Below are 19,585 nucleotides of genomic sequence, written 5' to 3' on the forward strand. Positions count from 1 at the left end.
CGGTTTGGTTTAGGAAAACAACAACGGACGGGTGAGTTTAGGAAAACAATGACGGGACACGGGACAACAACGGGGGAGGGTTGCATTTAGTAAAACGAGAAAGCGACAGTTCGGTTTAGGAAATGTAACACGCGGGACACGATCCCCGGTCTCCTGGGTGAAAGTCCTGTGTTTGACCCATCCACCCAAACCAACCTCCCTATGCCGATTTTCGGGCTTTCATACTACTCGATACCGTAGTCGCTCTTAATGCTACGTCATCTTCTCATTGACTTTACTTTGGCATTGTTTTCCGTGGGGGCCACACAGAATTTTCACACATTCCGTGCCACCACCACGTAATGCGCTGTTAACAGTTCGTGCTCATTTCATGGAATTCTGTGAGACCAGGCTGTAATTTACCCATCTTTTCTCTTCCTAGCATCCCACACACTGACACCTATACAGACCCACAATCCTGCATAAACAAAGCGGCCTTCTGAATTGTGCATTTGGCCATGAGAAATCTGAAAAAAAAACATGGTTGTGCCCCATTAAAATTTTTTATGCCATGCAGGACTTATCAGCCCCTTCCCTTCTCTAGCGGCATCCTGTTGTTTTTGCCAGTCGGGAAAAACTGGGCTTTCATTGTGCCTCTTGATGTGGATGGGCTCATTATTGGTGCTCAGCTCAGTGTGCCTTTGAATAGCAGGAAGTGCCCTTGCTAGCTGAGCATACTGAGGGATATTGTCTCGCTTTACACCGCATGATAAATGCAGCAAAACACAACGTTGCAGAAGCGAACGGCGGCGTTGGTTTACTTCACAAAAGCTGCAATTGCGAGGACCACAACATCAAGGCGTGGACTAAACCCACGCCAGCTGTGTGTCCAAATGCATCCCACCGCCTGTCTCTGTTTGATGACAGTTATTGTGCCATATCTGAATTCAAACCTGCAGTCTGTGTATGTCTGTCTGTCTGTCTGTCTGGCTGGCAGCCATGTTTGTAGCTGTAACCCCTGCTGACACTCGCTGGAAGGACTGGATTTATCAGGCCACCAGATAAATGTATCTGCTATGACAGGGCTGATGATGGTGCCATGAAGACACTTGTACTGTAACACGTGCATACTCACCAGTGCTGAAATGATTAGATGATCACATACAATTCTGATAATCGATTATTCGGAACATTTTTCAACACTCACCAGCTTCCTTGCAGCTTTGACCAGCCGTTTCCAGCTTCTCAAATATGAAAATGTTTTGCTTTGATCTGTTTTTATTTTATCATAAATTGAATATCTTTGGGGTTTTGGACTGTTGTGCAGACAAATCAAACAATTTGAAGACATAACCTTTGGGTTGGAAACTTATGATGGTTATTTTTCACATTTTGTAGACAAAGCAATTCATCTTTTATTTAAAAAAAACATGAAAACATGGACAGATTAAATGATAATGACTATAATCATCAGTTGAAGCCACAGTTCCCACTCTCCAGCTAACCCCTGACCACATTATCTTTTTTTCAAGGAATGTCAAATAAGACCTGACTCTAGTTTATTTTGGCTCCATGTGTAATCAAAAGATTGGGCAACAACAGATAATTAATAGATTGCCATTCACATAGAGCTGAAACAGTCGATTCATTGCTTATGATTTTTGTAATCCATTAATTGTTTTGGTCAGTTTTAAATTAAAATCCTTCTACAATTTCAAAAATGTCCTGCCAGTTTAGTACGATAGGAAAGTACCAGACAATGAGACCTACACCCAAACAGCATTAAGTGCCCAGCCCAAGGCTGCACATGAAAAATTGATGTGAGTTCCACGCTGGACCTGTGAAAACCAGTAGAGTACCCTCCCACCCTCGCCATCACCATCACCATCTTTTTTTTTTTTTTTTTTTTTTTTTTTTTTTTTTTTTTTTTTTTTTTTTTTTTTCTCTCTCTCTCTCTCTCTCTTTTTTTTTTTTCTTTCTCTCTTTTTTTTATCACACACACACACACACACACGTTTACTAAGGTCACTTTTGGGGAAATTATATAGACCCGCATTCATTTGCTGGAGACTTAACCTAACCTTTTAATTGGTGGTGGCTTGTCCAATTGGAGACAAAAGCTGTGTCCCCAATTAACTGGTCTTTAGTCTGAAATGTGGCTCTAAATCAGGAACACACACACACACACACACACTGACCCATATCCCAGAGTTTGTGACATTATTTTTTTATTTTTTTCACCCATCGTTGAATTTTTTGTACTCAACAAGCACTTTGCGAGGAATCTCTGGATTCAAAGTTCCTTCTATATGAACTTGACGGCAGTTTGTTTTTAAACAATTATCAAAATGAAATACAATATTCTGCTTTAGCCCACCTTGTCAAACATGTTGTCTGAAATATGAAATCCTGGTTTAGTTTGATACAATAGCAGAAAGAACGATGTAGCAGCAGCGCAGGTTAGTGTAGGACATACTTTGCATGTGTTTTATTATTCTAAATATAGTACGTATAGTTACTGTATTATAGGCTGGAGCTGTCACGATAATGATAAAAGACATCCAGCCACACACCGTAGCCTACTTTCTCCACACAGTGTATAAGTGTGGGTGTCTGCTGTGGCACTGCAGGCTCGACAAACCCCCAGTCTATTTTATATTTAATATGTATTTCATTATTTAGGCCTACTTGTTTACAGTTGTAGACCCATCTCCATTGCAATGGAGATGGCGTGTGTGTGTGTGTGTGTGTGTGTGTGTGTGTGTGTGTGTGTGTGTGTGTGTGTGTGTGTGTGTGTGTGTGTGTGTGTGTGTGTGTGTGTGTGTGTGTGTGTGTGTGTGTGTGTGTATACTGTGTGTATGTGTGCATGTGTGTGTGTCTAGTTTTTTCACTCTCCTATCATCACAATGACACTGAGATTGGAATGAATTATTGCATTGCTTTGGGCAAGCACAGGATAAGAATAACAGAGCGCTATGAAAGAGGGCGCAGTAGCAAGGACGGTCTCTGACGTCTTTCTATTTCACCTCTCTCCATCCTACGTCCTTCGTCTGTTACTATGGCCATAGTCAATGGTCACCTCTCTTTCTTTTCCTCCATCTCTTTTACCCTTTCTCCTCTCCTTAATTGTTCTCCACTTGCAGGTTGAAAGCATTGCACTTGGATTGCAATGAAGAGAAAAACAAAATGACACTTGTCTCGTCTGCCGCTGGCCTTTTTCTATCCAACATCAAACACCCCATTCCTTACTGTCATGTTTTTGTGCTTGTGGCTGTTTTGGAGACAATGTATACTGAGTTTTTTTATCTTTATGTTTGGCATTTAGCTGGTGAACTCTGTGGCCCGAATAAAGGAGTACTAAGCATTAAATCATTATATAAATAGGTAACCTAGTGATTGCATTCTGTCATTTGGGTAGCTTTTGTGTATTCTTTTTTAAGATTTTTTTATCCTTTAGACGTCTTTTTGTGGTACTAGCATACGGTACCCCTCAATTAGGTGAAATTCAATCAAAACATAACTAGTTTAGAGTCTTCCCTCTCCAAAACGATTATCATCAAATGGGCACTCGACAAAATGATGTACATTAGTCATGCTGCCTGCAGACAGTCCGTGTAAAGTTAAATTAACTTCTCTCTGAACCCGTCAGAGAGGATTTAGACTTTAAATGCGGCACTATATACTAATCTACAGCCTGGAGCTGTGTCATTGACACTGAAAACAGCACTGCCCTTAAGGTTTGTTTGTCTAAATTACAAAGTTGAGCTTTGTATTTTTAACGCAAGTCAAGTCGCTTCTGCATTTGAACATATAATTATATTCATTTGAGATGTTTCTCTAACCATCAAGTTGTAAACATCTATTTTTCTTCTTTGTGAAAGGTAGAGGTAAATAGGAAAAATAATTGTTGCCGCTGGCATTGTTACAGAGAGCAACCTAATGCATAACTTTGCAACAAGTAATGATTGCAGAGTTGCTGAAACCGAATAGCAGTTTCTCCCAGTTATTGCATTCATGGGTTTCAGTGTTAGAAAACATCCTTGAATGATCTTATAAGAATGAGTTCATCCTCAGTGTAGCTTGCAAAGACGAGATTTGGGTGGGGTACACACTTCTCTCTCCACATTTCAGGTTTTGTTGTGAAGCGTACAAATCCCCACCGTGCAGAGAGGCCCTAAGCAACAGGAATAAGGATCAGATTTAAGCTGCTGTATGGTAATAGCTCAGTCTGTCATTCACTGAGGTAGTCATTTGAAAGGCAGTAAATATCTTCCACCACAATGAACAAACACTGACTGCAGCAGGAGCTCTTTTCCTCAGCCTCCCTGTGTGAATTCATAAGGATCCCAACCTTTTCTCATTAAACACTCTTCGTCGGTGCAGAAAGAGACATCTGCAACCTTAGCAGGAGTCGCACGCGCTCCTCCTCTAGCTGTAGACAGCCAGAGGTCAAAGGGAACCAGAGGCGATGCTTCTCTTGTGCTGCAGATGGGGATGTGTAGATTATCTCAGACAACAGGATAACCACAAATCCTTTTTCCTCGACAGCAGATGCAGTTTGACGGTGTTGGTCCATCATGCTTTCCACATAGCCAATATTTTCTTCTGTCTACTTCTTATAACACTAAGTTACTGATTCTATAGTCTCGCATTGCCAGACCTTCCACCACAGCGCTGCAGAGGAGGGTCTGGCGAGTCCACACAGCATTCCGGGATGGGAGAAAAACGTGCTCTGGTTTATTGACATGTCAGTGGGCGTGCCAAGCGCCGAAAGGAGCAACGGTGCCGCTGCACAATAGCCTCGGGAAGGAACTTGTTTTGGTGGAACATGTGTACGTTCAAAAGTTGTGCAGCAGAAAACTCAGATTGGACAGATAGTCTAGCTAACTGTCTGGATTTACCCTGCAGAGGTCTGATAAAAGGTTAACCATAGTCCTCAGAAATCATCCAGAGTTTAGAATGCCAACACAAAGAAAGCAGAAGGTAGCGGACAAGAGTGACATCCGGTGGAATTTCCGGCGGCACCGGAGCAATCCCGGAAGTGGAACGTCGTGGATGTAGACTACTGATTCTAAGCCTGTCAAGCTTTCCGCTTTTCAAGCTTTCCGCTTGCACAGCAAATATGCAGTTTTCAGTGACAACCGTGTCAGATTTACCACTCGAAATTCTTAGTATTTTTTTAAGCTATGGGTCCTTGATTTCAGACAGTAACGGACAAAAGCAGGCTTGTCATCTCTAGTCGGAAACTGTTGATCCTGTCGGCTGAAATGACAACTGTCACTGGCACATCTGATCAGCTGTAGCTAGCTTGCTAATGAAGCTAACGTTAGCTCCACGAGTTGGATGAAAAGTCTCCACACTACAACACACTCATTTTATAACAAGGATTTTGTAAAGGAGTCTAAAACATGCACTTGGTTGCTACATGAATGATTATTGTGCTAAAAGATTGAGGCTAAAGCTGCATGTTCCAGGTAAAAAGTTAATAATCCGGATGTGGAAGACATGAAAATAAAGATGTTCTTGTGTAGCAGTGTAGCGCTAGTTAGTCTTAAATATGAATTTAGACTGTTATTTCGTTCAAACTTAACCCTGTTTTGCCTACCTACTTGTTTATATTTTCAAACCGTATGCTTTTAGTTTAACGTTACAAGAGAAAGAGCTTGTAACGTTAGCCTAAACTCTGATAGCACCCTGACTTTCACAGTGGAATAATACGCTGATTGTGTACTTGCTTTTTTATAACATAACCTGTAACCTGACAAACTAGTGTTGTTTGTTAATGACATGCAGCTCTTTGGCTTTAGAAGTAACTCTACTAACTGCTACTGAAGGTTGTCAGCTAGCTTGCAGCTTACGTTACAGCAGATAAACTCTGTTACACTTAATCTCTTGTGTTTTTAGTTTTGGAAAGGCTAGAAAAAAGACACCACCCTCAAAAATCTTTTAAAATGCCGAGTCACTCTTACTTCTGCCTGATGTCACCGCTTCAGCATGTGCAGCAATTCAAAGCTTGACAGGTCTGTCATGCCTAGTTACTGTTTCTAAAGCTATGATCGGACAACTGCTGTTCAGGGGAGGGGTTTAGTGGACGGACAACTAATAATTCATTAATTGTTTAAGTAAAGAAAAATGCCAAATATATGCCCGTTCCAGCTTCTCAAATGTGAGGATTTTTATATTTTTGTAAATGTATCAATTTTGGGGGTTTTGGGCCGTCGAACAAATCGAGCGATTTACAGACCGAGATTGTGATGGGCATTTTTTGTATTTCCTGACATTTATTAGACTAAATTATTGGTCTTAACCTATTATGTATTACTTGTGTTCAAAGACAGGCTGAAATCAAAGACAAAAAAAGAGATTGTCATAGTCTCAGTGCTATTAGTGCATTAGTATTAGTGATGGAGAGACCATGCAAGAGGGGGAAATGAGGAGGGAGGTGGTACAGGTGGGATGTCTGATTCTTACATCTTTTGTGGTCCCTTTGTGTGTGATGCCAGGGATTAAAAATGGATAAAAATAAAAGAATAACTCTTCATTGGAATGCCTGGAGGCAGACCAGGAGCCATACCAGCTTCTTTATTTCTCTGCACATCCTCTTTCTCTCGCTCTCTCTCTCTGAGTCTCAAGGCCGCCAAAGAAAATCTCTATAACACTTCCATTTCCGTTTGGCTATTTTTGCTGCATGCTTTTCACTTCTCCGCTCTGATGTAACCCCAGTGGTGTGTCAGACTGAAGGTAGGAGATGCTTTTTTTTTTTTTTTTTCCAGACTCTTCATCACTAGCTTTTATTTTTATTTTTTTTCAAACGAAGCCCGCCCACTCAGTGCTGCGACACAGCTTTTCTCAGCATCGGATTGCAGTGTAGGAGTCAGGGCATTTCACTCTTTTCTTTCTCTCTTTTCTTTTCTCTCTACATGCACACACATTCTGTATTTCTCCCTACTTCCTCCATCATAACACCTCCATCCATCCAGGACACTGCTGAGTTGTGGTGCTGTCAGCCAGAGCCTGACGCACTCAGCTGCTCACATATGCGTCACCTCTCTGGCCCAGCGCCACGATCGTGCTGCTCGCTGTCCTCCACATATACCTCGGTGGCCAGGGTCATAAGCTCTGGGCTTTTCTGGAGGGTGGGAGGGGATCAAGTGTTATTTTAAGCCAAGGAAACACAGTCTTTTTTTTGTTGGAGATGATCACAGGTCATGTTTGTGGCAAGTGCACCACCATACAGGTATACAGTATATTGAAGGTATCAGTTAAAAACATTAGAGATACTGGCTTTAATAGCCCAACCAACACTGTTTTTGAGGTCAGTACCAATATTCATGTCGGATATATTTGGCAATATTTCTTTTTCTTTTTTTTTGTCATATAAGAAACACTCAACGTAAACAAACATTTTTGATAAGGATTCCTTAAATTTGTTTCTTTTGCTGGATTTTTTACAGTTGAGAAATAAACTCTGACAAGTTGTACAACTCTATAATGAAAACACGGTTTCTGAATTACCTGAAATCTTTCGAATTTTTCCTGTGCAAACACCTGTTTGGGAGACAATTTGGCTAGCCGGATCAACCGCGACCAAGAAAATGATAGCTCAACGCTGGCTCCCCCCCTCCCGGCTTTTTGTAGTGAAAGATGAAGATTCAACTATGATCACCCATCGATGGACTATGATTAAATGTCTTGTATGTTTGTTTTGTATTAATTGTCGTTTATATTAAGTGACTGATAGTAAATAAAGAAATCAGAAATCACCTTCATAAACCACCCTGACGGATGCCAGATAGCTGAAATGTTTCAAGAACAAATAATCATAAATTGGCTTAATCTTGATGGACTTTTTTTTAGCACTACTCTTACATTAATATGTTAAACATTGACTTACATTATAGAAACATTGAAACAAGCCAACATGAGCCCATCAGTCCCCCACTTGTCCAAAAATATCTAGAACATGTTGTGTAATGTAGATCATATTATAGCTGGGAACACAGGTGTGGTTTAAAAAAAAAAAAGGACCAGCAACAGCAGTAGTATGAGCTAAAAAAAGATTTGCATTAGGATTTGTTGTAGCCACCAGATAATCAACAGTTATGTAACAACAGGACAAAAGAGATACCCCTGTAGTGCTTTGGGCATGACTGGGATATTTCTTCTTTAATTGCATCCGCTGTTGCTTGGCAAATTGGAAGATACCACTGATTTACTTTTTGCTCTCTGCATGTAAACCAGTATGCAGAAAGAACAAATGAGCCACAACAAAGATTCATCTAAATTATCTGCAATGTTATCTTAAATACTCTATGTTCAGGCTGTGACTTTCTTTTTGCCACTTTAAAGAGGCATTTTGTCCAAAGTAGAGATAAAGCATGTACTGGCTCAGCTTGGATTTATATTGAGGACACAAGAATGAAGCCAAACTGTATAAACTGCACCATATGGTTGTGTTTATGGGCTGTTTAGTTGGCAGATTTTGAATCCCATATGCAGGTGCAACAGGAAATCTTGTTATTTAAATGTATTAGCATCAGACCACAAATAAAGACTGCTAATCATGATGTGGCCCTTGGGAGAAAATATCATTAAAAGCTCTGGTTACACTTTACTTTAACTTTTCTACATAAGACTGACATGACACTGTCATGAACGTGTCATAAAACATTATAAACAAGTCATAAACGTTTATGACATAACTCTTTTTTTAGTAAGTGGTTTTGTCATGACACATTATGGTTAGGGTTAGGGTCAGGGTTCATGTGTCATGACTGTGTCATGACAGTGTCATGTGAGTGTCATGTATTCATGACAGTGTCATGTCACTCTTATGTAGAAAACTTAAAGTAAAGTGTTACCAAAGCTGTCCTAATCAATACTTAACTATTATTCACTGGCTTTTCCTTCTGTGGTATTCTTACTTTTCTAACTATTCTTTGATGTACTTGGTATACTAAGCAAGTGTACTAAATTGTAGGTGTTTAGTGTACTCATTACCTAATAACCAGACTCAAGGACAAAGGCTTGTCTGTCCAAGCAAGTCCAGTTTTTTATGTTTTAAATTAATTTTACGTCTGTATATTATTGGACTATTCAGCAGGCAGTAGGCACTAGAAACATTCAGAAGTGTCTGCTACCCACACAGTACAGCAGTTTCTTTGCTCTTATGCTGGCTGGCTGCAGGATACGCACATTAAATCAAAGCTGATATGAGCATTGTGCTAAACGCAGTTAACAGCTTGTGAAACTGCCGGCTCGGCTCTCCCCACCCTCCCTTTCTCAGTCTCCTTCGTATTATTCCGCTCAGCACACCTGCATTTTGCTCTCCCCACAGAGTCGCAACTAAAGGTCCTTAACCGTATCGTCCCTCTGCTGGGAACCCTCATAACTGATGCAGTTTGTCCTCCCTCAAAGTAAGACTGCTTAAGAAGAGTTGAAGGGATTGTCTTTATCGCTGCAGGTAAAAAAGCCAGTGATAGCCTAACCTTGATGGCCTTAGTAGTGTTGACATCCATCAGATGCTTCTTCTCTAATTTGTGAATGTAATGTACAGGTGTAAGGATATAAAACATGGTCCTGTTATTCTTTATGAACTATGTGACCATGTTTTTCAATCGTCTGCTATACTCTACTCTCTATACTGAGTGGCAAAATGGCCATTATAATTTTCCATATCCCCCGAATTGACGTCTTCAAATGTCTCGTTTTGTCCGACCAACAGTCCAAAACCCAGAGATATTTAGTTACAATGACATATAAGAAAAAGGCAGCAAATCCTCACATGGGAGAAACTGGAAGCAGATAACGTTTGGCATTTTTGCTTAAATGAATTCATAAATTATCAAAATCGTTGCTCTTACAACAATCGAAAACAACTTTTTATTCTCAAACTGCTTCTTAGACTGAGCCTTTGGGTCCTACGTGAACAGAAAGGTTTCTGATAAAGTTGGAACAGTTTTGGTTATACTGTACCACATGAGAGATTTTCTATTTGGAAAAAATGTGATGTCACTTTCTGTGCACCAATCAGGATTGAGCAATATTTAAATCAAAATGTGATTACAGTTGTGGAGGTTTTTGCTTATGTTGCCAGCGCTGTCAATTCAATCATCATCGATCAGCCTTGGACTGAGGTTTTTACTTTCTCACCAGGCCCTTCATTACTCAAAAGACTGTTTTCTCAGAAACTGAATTCATGAGATTTATGTTAATGGTTGATTTAAATCTGAGTTTTCCTTACATTTTTTAAAAGGAGTGGTAATTTTTTGTAACATGCTTTGCTCCCTACATCTAAATAGAATCTAGGCTGTATTTGTATTGTATTTTTAATGTTGAGCTTTTTTATTTCAGACTTGCGTGCGTGCGTGCGTGCGTGCGTGCGTGCGTGCGTGCGTGCGTGCGTACATGTGCATTTCTGTTTATACGGAGGCTGATGCTAATGGAGATGCCTTCCAACTTTATAGCCGAGCAGATGTCTGTGCTCTCATATGGCTCACTGCAGCTCACTGTGGGGTTGTAATTCATTAAGATGCTCCACTTTGTTGAGGATCTGATTATATTCACCCAGAATGAATATCAAAGCAGAAGAGCGTTCGTCTGAGACCAAACTCAAACACACAACCGCACACTTCATGGTTTAATTGATTAGTCGATCAACAGCAGGAACAGTGTGGTGATATCGCTGCTGCCGATATGTCTGCTGACAAAATGTTTTCTTCTGCAACTTGAGAAACAAATAGTGCAAAAGTGCTAAACATTTGCTCATTTCAGCTTCTTAAATATGAGTGTTTTCAGCTTTTATCTCTGATTTGTGTCACTATAAATTAAATATTCTTTGGTTTTGGGCTTTTGGTCAGACAAAACGAATAGTTTATATTTCACTATTTTCTGACATTTTATAGAACGAACAAAATATCTTTAGTTGGAGCCCTTATGCACACATAAACGCCTGCAACTTTGTGATTTACTGAATAAACTTGATTTTTACTTAAAAACCTCCAACTCAAGTGAACCTTAAGTGCCTTGCTTAAAAGCGCAGGAGCAGTTGTATCCCAGCCTCTTCTCTGGTGACATCAGAAGTTGCAGCTTGGCAGCAGTGATTGTTGCTCTCTACATAGCTGATTCACTCTTTGGCATTTACCTATTCCAATTTCAAACTTTTCTTTTTACCACTCTTTAAATCAATCTCTATTTTGGTAAATTACCCAAGTACATTTGCTCACACACAACAACTCCATGTGATATATGGTACGCACGTTACTTTTTTATTTGTGTGTGGGCTACCGTGTGCTGAATAAATGTCAGCGTGTTTTATTATTGTAGCTCGCACATGAACCCTCTGTTTCTACATCAGATTTATCGGGAACTTCGATGGTTTAACATTTAGCTCTCTGGAGGAAGAAGTGTATAAAACAATTCCAGGATAATGCAAAGATGATGTGCACTTAATTGGGAATGTAGATCTCATCCATTTAAGGTATGCAAAGTACAAAAAGTATTCCTGTAATGGTGTAATTCATTACCAAGAAACTGGGATAAAATAGGATGAAGAGTCTTTCGAACAACTCATTTTCCTCTCTATTTCTAACCTGTTGTTCTGATGAATGGTGAGAAAGATTTGCGGTAACAGGGAGAGTACAGGTGTTTAATTAGGTGTTCTAGTTTGCTCTTCTGGGGAGAAACTGGGGATTGACAACATGTTGGCAACACAGAAACATTAGGGCTCCACAGAGGCAATCAGCAAAGGTAAGAAATAAGGCAGAAAGTAACTTGAACCTAACACTGAATCACTGCGCTATCACTGAGCTGAAGGATGTAATACTCTGGGCTCCTAATATCCGGGATGTGTCTCAGTTACATGGCTCGCGGTTGCAATCTTATTTTCTTTCCACTGTTGGCTATTTTGTGGGGTCCTGCAAGTAAAAGGCTGGCATCGATTGCACTTTATTGGTGCGAGTCTGTTGGTTCCTTTTTAAAGTGTGACATGATCAATCAGTCACAGAAAAAGAACCAAATCCATTTCAAATCGTAATTTGTTCCACCTACTCTCCTCCAGATTAGTTATTCCGAGTTTTTGGACATCCAGCGTAAAGATCAAAACCCCTGTGAGTAACTAGTGATGACTTAGCTTTCTGTCTTTTAAGCCCTGTCTTTTAAGAGCACAATTTATAGCAATCGCCCTCAGACAGTACCTGGAGAAAGAAGCCTCATTTTAGAGCAGAGGTCACATCGAACACCGCCGGGGTCATCAGTAGTCGGAACAATAAGGATAGCGGAGTTCTCCGCCATGCTCCATGGGATCACTATCGGATGTCACGCTGACTTCTCCCATAATGACTCTTTGTCCAAGTGCGAAATTGGCTTGCTCCTTTGACGTCCTAATGCAGCACTGTGGCATTACAGCTCCTAAGAATAGCCAACAGTGTAAGTGCATCATTATTTCTTCAGTTCAAGAGGTGAGCTTTTAGCTTCAAAGAGCGCAAAGTTGAATAGGATGTGGTTAGTGAGTGCAGATTGTCTGTTCTGACTTTGAATCGGATACTGAGCTGACTTCAGTTGTATTCTCCCGTTGTTGTTGTTGTTGTTGTTGACCAAGTGGTTAACAGATGTTCTGTAAGGAACTAGAATGATGTCCACTGTTTGTCTCCGCGGTCGAAAAGAAAACACGTCTCTGTCTTCTGTCAACCATAGGTCCTCCCCTTTCGTGTTCCCTGCTTAATAGGCCATTAATCGCTGCGTCAGGACATTGTACTGTGATCACTGGTAACAAGAGAGCCATCTGCACAGAAGAATAGAAGCTTTCTCTTTCGGATAAAAGAGGTACAAAGATGTGTTGGCCAAGACTAAAAAGAAATGGTTGTGGATGGAAAAGAGGCTGATGTAAAGCGGTGAAGCCACATTGGTGTTGTGTGGAATTTTTCCAAAACCTCAGTAACAAAGTAATTTTGAAGGTAGAATTGTCATGCTGTGGGTGGAATGTGATTGAACCTGAAGAGAAGTTGGTTTCATTTCCAGCAAAGCCACAGCTCTTTTTTCGTCTTCTTCTTTTTTTTTCTTTTCTTTTACACCAAAGCTACTTGCCGTGGTTATTACAGTATGTGTCACAATCAGGAGCACGGTTTCAGTTTTTGAACTGATACATCACCACACACCTGAAGAAGATGAGGCCCAATAATTTAGTGATCTATTGTATCTAATTCTACAGCTTTAATGTCCTCTGTTCATTTACATTAACACCTCCGATGTGACATTTCAAGCTCCTGAACCTGTCTGATGACGAGCAAGCGGCTCAAAGCATCACCTAAGGTGCTAATCAGATCCGCTGCAGGAGCATAGCAAGTGTGCAAAATGTATTACTGCGTATCATCACACTCTTCATGTGCTTGCATGTTTGTGCATATGTGTCGTTTCATGGCTGAGTGTGCAACATTTGCTCGTAGCTAGAGCGCATCATCTTCAAAGCCCCGAATCGATTTTCACCACATCGATTTTACTCGGTGATATGGCTCATCAGGCATACGAGGTGAGAAGCTACTGTATTTCTGGTGGGTTTGGGGGGGAAAAAAGGGGGGGTAAAAAAAAAAAAAAAAAATTGCATTTCACATTTTGTTGGCATGCCTATTAATTTGACACATCCTGAGACGGTGGCTCATGTCACGAAGCGCACGCTGTAAATCCTCTGCAGAGGAGTCCCTTCCACAATCAGTGTCAATCTCAGACTGGCCCAGTTCTCACACAATCATGCCCCACGGCTTATTCTATCTGTCCATCGACGAGCTTGATCTGTTCACCAGCGAGCCAATCCAGCCTGCTGTGAGGCTACTGGCACGCGGTGTGTGAATCTGCGATGGGAGAGATAATACTTGAGTATTTGTTTGAGTTTTCTGGGCTGATGGATGAGCTCTGTGATTGAAACACAATAGGTGGAAGAGGGAGGGGGGGGGGGGCTAATGCAACAATCTTTGATCTATCTACACTTAGAAAAGCCCCTAGCTTAGACGAGTTTTCATACATCATCGTAGTTCAAATTGTATTAATAGCTCACTTGATTCCACTGGGATGTACAGCATTTGTTCCAATCCTCCTCTGCTGGCCTGTCGTGCTTTACAGTAGATCCATCCGCACTTGAACGGGATTATGAAACAATCCCCCCGGTGACACTGACTGTGCTGCCCAATGATGCCACCCCCTCCCCCGTCCACCTCCCTCATTTCAGCTCCATCCACTGTGGCTAATTTTGCCTGCCTGCTCCCTTGGGCGTAATTGATCCTCATATCATTAACCGTATGTGGATCTATCCTGGGAAACGCCCACTGCTTTACTGCTAGTCCTCGCTCATTGAACCGTAGAGCCCAGTGAGCTCTAACACAGGACTCTCTGCATGCAACAATGGCTGTAATGTAAACTATTTTGTTATCTGCGTGGGCAGGCCTGAGAGGTAGAGGCTCACTGACTGTTTAGTGTAACCATGGGGAAGCGGAAGACGTGGAGCTTGGCGGCGCGGTCCCACTTTGCCACCATAAGGGGCTGCTTGGGCCTCACGAGGAAGGGTGTGGAGGGTCTGTGTGTGAGCAGCTTGCTGGGGGTCCTCAGGTCCCACACCTGGCTGATCGGAGAGGAGGAGGTGGTCTTCCTGCTGGCCTCCTCGCCGCGTTACCAGCACCGCCGTGCTCTCTCCTTATCTTTCTCTTTCTGCTCCTTCTCTGCAGATGGTGGGAGCGAAGACTTGGCAGACCCCCGCTCGCCCGGTCTAGACCCTCACCTGAGCCACATCGGCCAAGGTAAGCGGACACATTTTTTTTTTTTAAATTAATGATCACGTCTCTCTCTCAAATGTCTTTCTATTGAACAGTTATATTTCACGTACATTACATTCAGAGCTCTCTTTCATAGCCTTTACAATTGCGCCTGCAACGTCAGAGTTATTAGATAGACAAAACGATAATAGGCACCAAAGTGGTATTTAAGTGGGACAATGAACATGACAAAGACCTATGAGAATAAGAAAGAAAACAAAAGAAAAATATAAACAAACAAAATCAGAAACCAGAACAGTGGGAGGGAGGAAGACAATAATTAATGATCACATGTCAAAGAAAAGAGAAGGGTTTCAGGTAGTAAGTCTGGAGCCTTGCCTTCATGAAATATAGTTTTGCCTGCAAAAGCCATCTGAGGACCTCGGCAAAATAGCTTGTCTTCTCCTCCTTATAATGGGGGTGTGCTGAGCTGCTCCCAGGCGTGGATGTGTATTATGTGAGTGAATGCGAAGCTTGCTGGAGGATTGCAGAGAAACAGCATGCAAGTTTTTCCCCCTAACCTTTACTTCCTCATTTACGGTAATGCTTCTCTCTTGGCGGCCTTTTCCCAGACTCCATTTCTTCTCCCTCAATGTTTCCACGGCAGAAACCCATGGAGGCCTTGTTTGCCAAGTTGTATTTCACCCGACTTTATTGCAGAAAACTTTACGACTACTGGAAATGATGTTGTATTTACAGGGAGAGAACTGTATGAATTTTATATTCCTGTTATTCTGCCTGTAAATCTGAGTTTCTTCTCGGGGAAAAGAAGCTGTACACAATAGGATATGTTTATCAACAGGGTGAATGTCAGTGCTTGGCAGGAAATGTTTTTGGCAATTAGAATTTCATGTTGCCTTTATCTTTTTTCTTCCCTCCTCGTGCATGTTTTGAGCCGAACACCTCGACAAGTAGGTGTTTGTGATTATTTCGAGGCACGGAGTGCCCTTAAACATGTCTCTCATCACATCATTTCCCCCTCAACGCTTGTGTTCTCTGGATCTCGCCACTGAAGTGCGGCTTTTCCTCCCTCTCCGCCCTCCATCTATGCACTGAATCCCACCTTTTGATTACTATGCATCACAGTTTACATGAACTGTCGAGACTGTGTACCAAAAAGTGCTTGATTTTAATGTTTGATGGTATCACTATTGATTTTAAGATGATTATTTTCACCTGAGATCCGGTGGTGGAATGTCACTAAGTGATATACTGAAGGATGACGTGTTCCTTTATGTTGTTATGTTGAGATAAATTCTCCTCCTAAATAAAGTCTTTAAAAAAAAGCCTCTCAGATCAGCTGGAAAACGCATCTTCATAAAGCTGAAAACAGGGCTGTTGAAAAGTTGATCTTAGGACAGCGATGCTACAACATATGATGATCTTAAAGAATATGATGCATTGCGGTAGATTAAACTACCCGACAGCATAAAAAGGAGTTAAAATTAGCACAATCTTGAACATCAACAGCAGTAAAATGCATCATACACATTAATGCAGCAGGGATATTAATCCAGTAAGTAAACTTTAGATATAATAGGAAAACACTGACAGGGAACATTTTACTGCACAATGAAACTTTAAAAGTACATTTTGGCTAATACATACTTTTACTCAATTGAGGTTTTGAGTTTTTCACAGTGTGATTTTAGTACCGTACTTTTACTGAAGTAAAGGATCTAAATACTTCTTCCACCACTGCTAAGATAGCACCAATTTCTTTACTTTTTGGAAGAAAAAAAAATGTATTTATGCTACTATGATTGTGCGTTTTCCTTCAATATTGGAATGCATTAAAATTAAGTTGGAGCTTGGCGACCGATAATTGCTACCAGAATACCAAGTCCCCCTCCGTGGTATTCACTTCAGGCTCTGCATACATGACGATCATTTCCATGCTTGGGGATGTAACCGCCACTCTGGCTGTTTTTGCTTTCGCAATGACATTCCCCAGTGAATGGATGGACTGACTCCAGCACTTCTGGAGCCGCAGAGAGAGATGTGTGTGTGTGTGTATGTGGTGGTGGTGATGGTGGGGGGGGGGGGTGTTTGTATACTAGTGTATTTGCATTACAAAAAACAATTTGACCCCATCCTAACCGTCACACATGCTTCCTCAGGGACTTCAGTGTCTGATAATGGCTTCATGTCTCACTGTGGCGGCTGTCTGATGCGAGACTGTTGTTTGACCAGTTGGTTTTACAGCTCTGTCTGCAGGGACATGTGCCAGAGCTGATTCACAAAATGGATGTTTACAGACAGCTGGCTGGGGTTTGTTCACCGGGATTGTGTGTGTAAAGTAAAACAAAAATAAAAGCCATAACTTCTCATAATTTGTGTTTTTTGAAGCAAGAGAGGGGGGGAAAAAAGGGTGTTTGTAAGCAATGGCGAGTGGTTGTTTGTGCTCCGTCTGTAATTATTGCTCATTGTGAAAGCATTTTCTGTGCTCTCGTGATCATGACTCTGCTCTTGTTTTGGTTTGTTTGAACACATGGCAGAGGGGTAGAATTAAGGCTGGGCAATATATCGATATTATATCGATATCGTGATATGAGACTGGATATCGTCTTAGATTTTGGATATCGTAATATCGTGATATGACACAAGTGTTATCTAGTTAGAAAATCCTCCTTTTTATTATATTAAAATTGTGGGGTATTGTGTTACTGTGGGGCTTACAGAGGTCATGCAGGCTGTAGTTTATTACAGTGAATGTAAACGGCACGTGTTCCCTGCAGGGCTGTTCTCTCTTCTGGGTCACGCCAATCTTGTTAGACTCAATACTGGTGTTGCAATCCAGGGACCAGGCTGAGGTTCTGTCTGTCATACAGTTTCTACAGGGGTGAACAAATAGAAACACGTGTAGAATCCAATGCAATCCAACACGGTGGCTCTACTAGTGCTAAAATGATCAATTGTGGGTTCTGTTGCTTTCAGCTTGTTAATGTGAGGATTCACTGTTTTTCTGTTTTACTGTTTCATATTATTGTAAATTTAACTGTTGTGGAAGAAAAAGTTCTCTCAGGTCCAATTGAGTGGCTGGTTCAGATTAGTTTTATTCACTGCGCAGTGGAGAAAGAAGTTCACTAGAAGCTGTAGGATTCTCCCTGACCAGAATGAGTTTTCTGGCCACTGCCAGGGTTTTATACAAGGTTACTGAAAGCAACAGAATAAACAAAAGCTGAGAAGACATTCAACTCACTAAGTAGATTTGCATAGACTCAGTACTGTTTGCTTCAACTAATCAAAGGTGCTTTGATTAGTTAAGCCAGACCTTCCTTCACAGCGCTGCGGAGGAGGGTCTGGCGAGTCCTCACAACATTCCGGGTTGGGAGAAAAATGTGCTCTGGTTAATTGGGATTTCTTTAAACCAATCACAATCGTCTTGGGTGTCGCTAATCTCCGGACACAATGACGGGGCCGGTGCAAAATAGCCTCGGGAAGACTTTTCTTGGTGGAACAAAAAGTTGTTTTAGTCGTGCGAGAGAAAACTCCGATTGGACAGATAGTCTGGATTTACCCTGCAGAGATCTGAGGAGCAGTTTACCACAGTCCTCAGAAATCCACCGGAGGTTAGAATGCCAACAGAATAAAAGCGGAAGGTAACGGACATCCGATCAGACTAGTTAAGGTGTGAATTTTAGTTGGAGTCAACCTGGGCTCTAAACAAAGGGTCTCACTCACGGTGACCCAAGTAAAATGTTTTGTTTTAACACTAAGCTAGACAAAAGGCAGACAGAGAAGGATACACTAAAAGTTTGTTTATCAGGTAAAGTAAAAGGAATGTAATCAGTCAACAGGAAGGAGGATATTAGGATAAAATGAGACTAAAACTGTTAGGTAATTAATTTTCTTCTACACTGTCTAACTGTAAATTTTGCTGTTATCCCACAAAACAAATTAAACACCGCTTTGGGAAATTGTGAAGTGCACTTCTGATATCTGTTTTCTGATATCTTATAAACAAATAAGCAATCAATTAATAAAAAAAATATAATCAGCAAGTTAATAGATAATGGAATGAGTTGTTAGTCGAAGCCCAAAACACTTAGGAGAATCTCAGTGTAAAATATTTGGTCAAGACGAGAGAACTTTACGTTTTAGTTTGATTTCTTTATTAAGGTGTCTCTGTCATTTTCTAGTATCAGCAGAATGCCATTCTCACGTAACTGAAATGATGTCCACACATGCAGAGGCAGAATGTCATTTGATAACATTATTTGAGTGACATTTGACTCAAATGGCATTTTTATGAGGTCTCTATCTATATGAATAACATCTCCATACATTGTTACGTGAAGTCTCCTTGCTTTCTTTGCAGAAACTCCCGACAGTGTTGGGTTATTACCTACTATTAATAGCAGAGAAAAGCGTCTCATACTTGTTTGGTTTTCCCTCCCACCCTGCAGGTGGCAGCATAGACAGCGACTGTGCCTTTGAAGGAGACTACGCTGTGCCCCCTCTCTCCATGACCGAGGGCATGCAGCACATTCGCATCATGGAGGGCGTGTCACGCTCGCTGCCCTCCTCCCCGCTGCTCACCCACCAGACCATCAGTGTCAGGCTACAGCCCGTGAAGAAGCTCACAGGTAAACCCACTGCAGTGAAGTTAAGATTCATACAAATATTCATGTGTTGTCACTTTTTAAAAACCTGTGTTTGGGAAGAAAAGCACAGCCGACAGAGATGTGGGCTAAATCTGGTTCAAATATGTCTTGTACGCACACATGCTTGCCTGTAACTGTCCTCCCCCATAGACACATTGTGCTAATACAGCCTCCCTTAACCCTTCACTGAACCACTGCAGG

The 19,585-nt window shown here is 41.3% G+C and overlaps 1 protein-coding gene across 9 annotated transcripts in view; it reads left to right on the forward strand.

Annotated features, from left to right (window-relative positions):
* The window catches only part of tanc2b (tetratricopeptide repeat, ankyrin repeat and coiled-coil containing 2b), a 156,271-nt gene that overhangs the window by 60,966 nt on the left and 75,720 nt on the right, over positions 1–19,585 (forward strand). For all 9 annotated transcript variants that reach the window (XM_039788514.1, XM_039788517.1, XM_039788516.1 and 6 more), the window contains 2 exons: positions 14,691–14,762; positions 19,187–19,366. In XM_039788514.1, the coding sequence (XP_039644448.1) occupies positions 14,691–14,762; positions 19,187–19,366 (252 nt within the window). The remainder of the gene's footprint in view (positions 1–14,690; positions 14,763–19,186; positions 19,367–19,585) is intronic.

This window comes from Perca fluviatilis, chromosome 21 (assembly GCF_010015445.1).
Source record: "Perca fluviatilis chromosome 21, GENO_Pfluv_1.0, whole genome shotgun sequence".
NCBI lineage: Eukaryota > Metazoa > Chordata > Actinopteri > Perciformes > Percidae > Perca > Perca fluviatilis.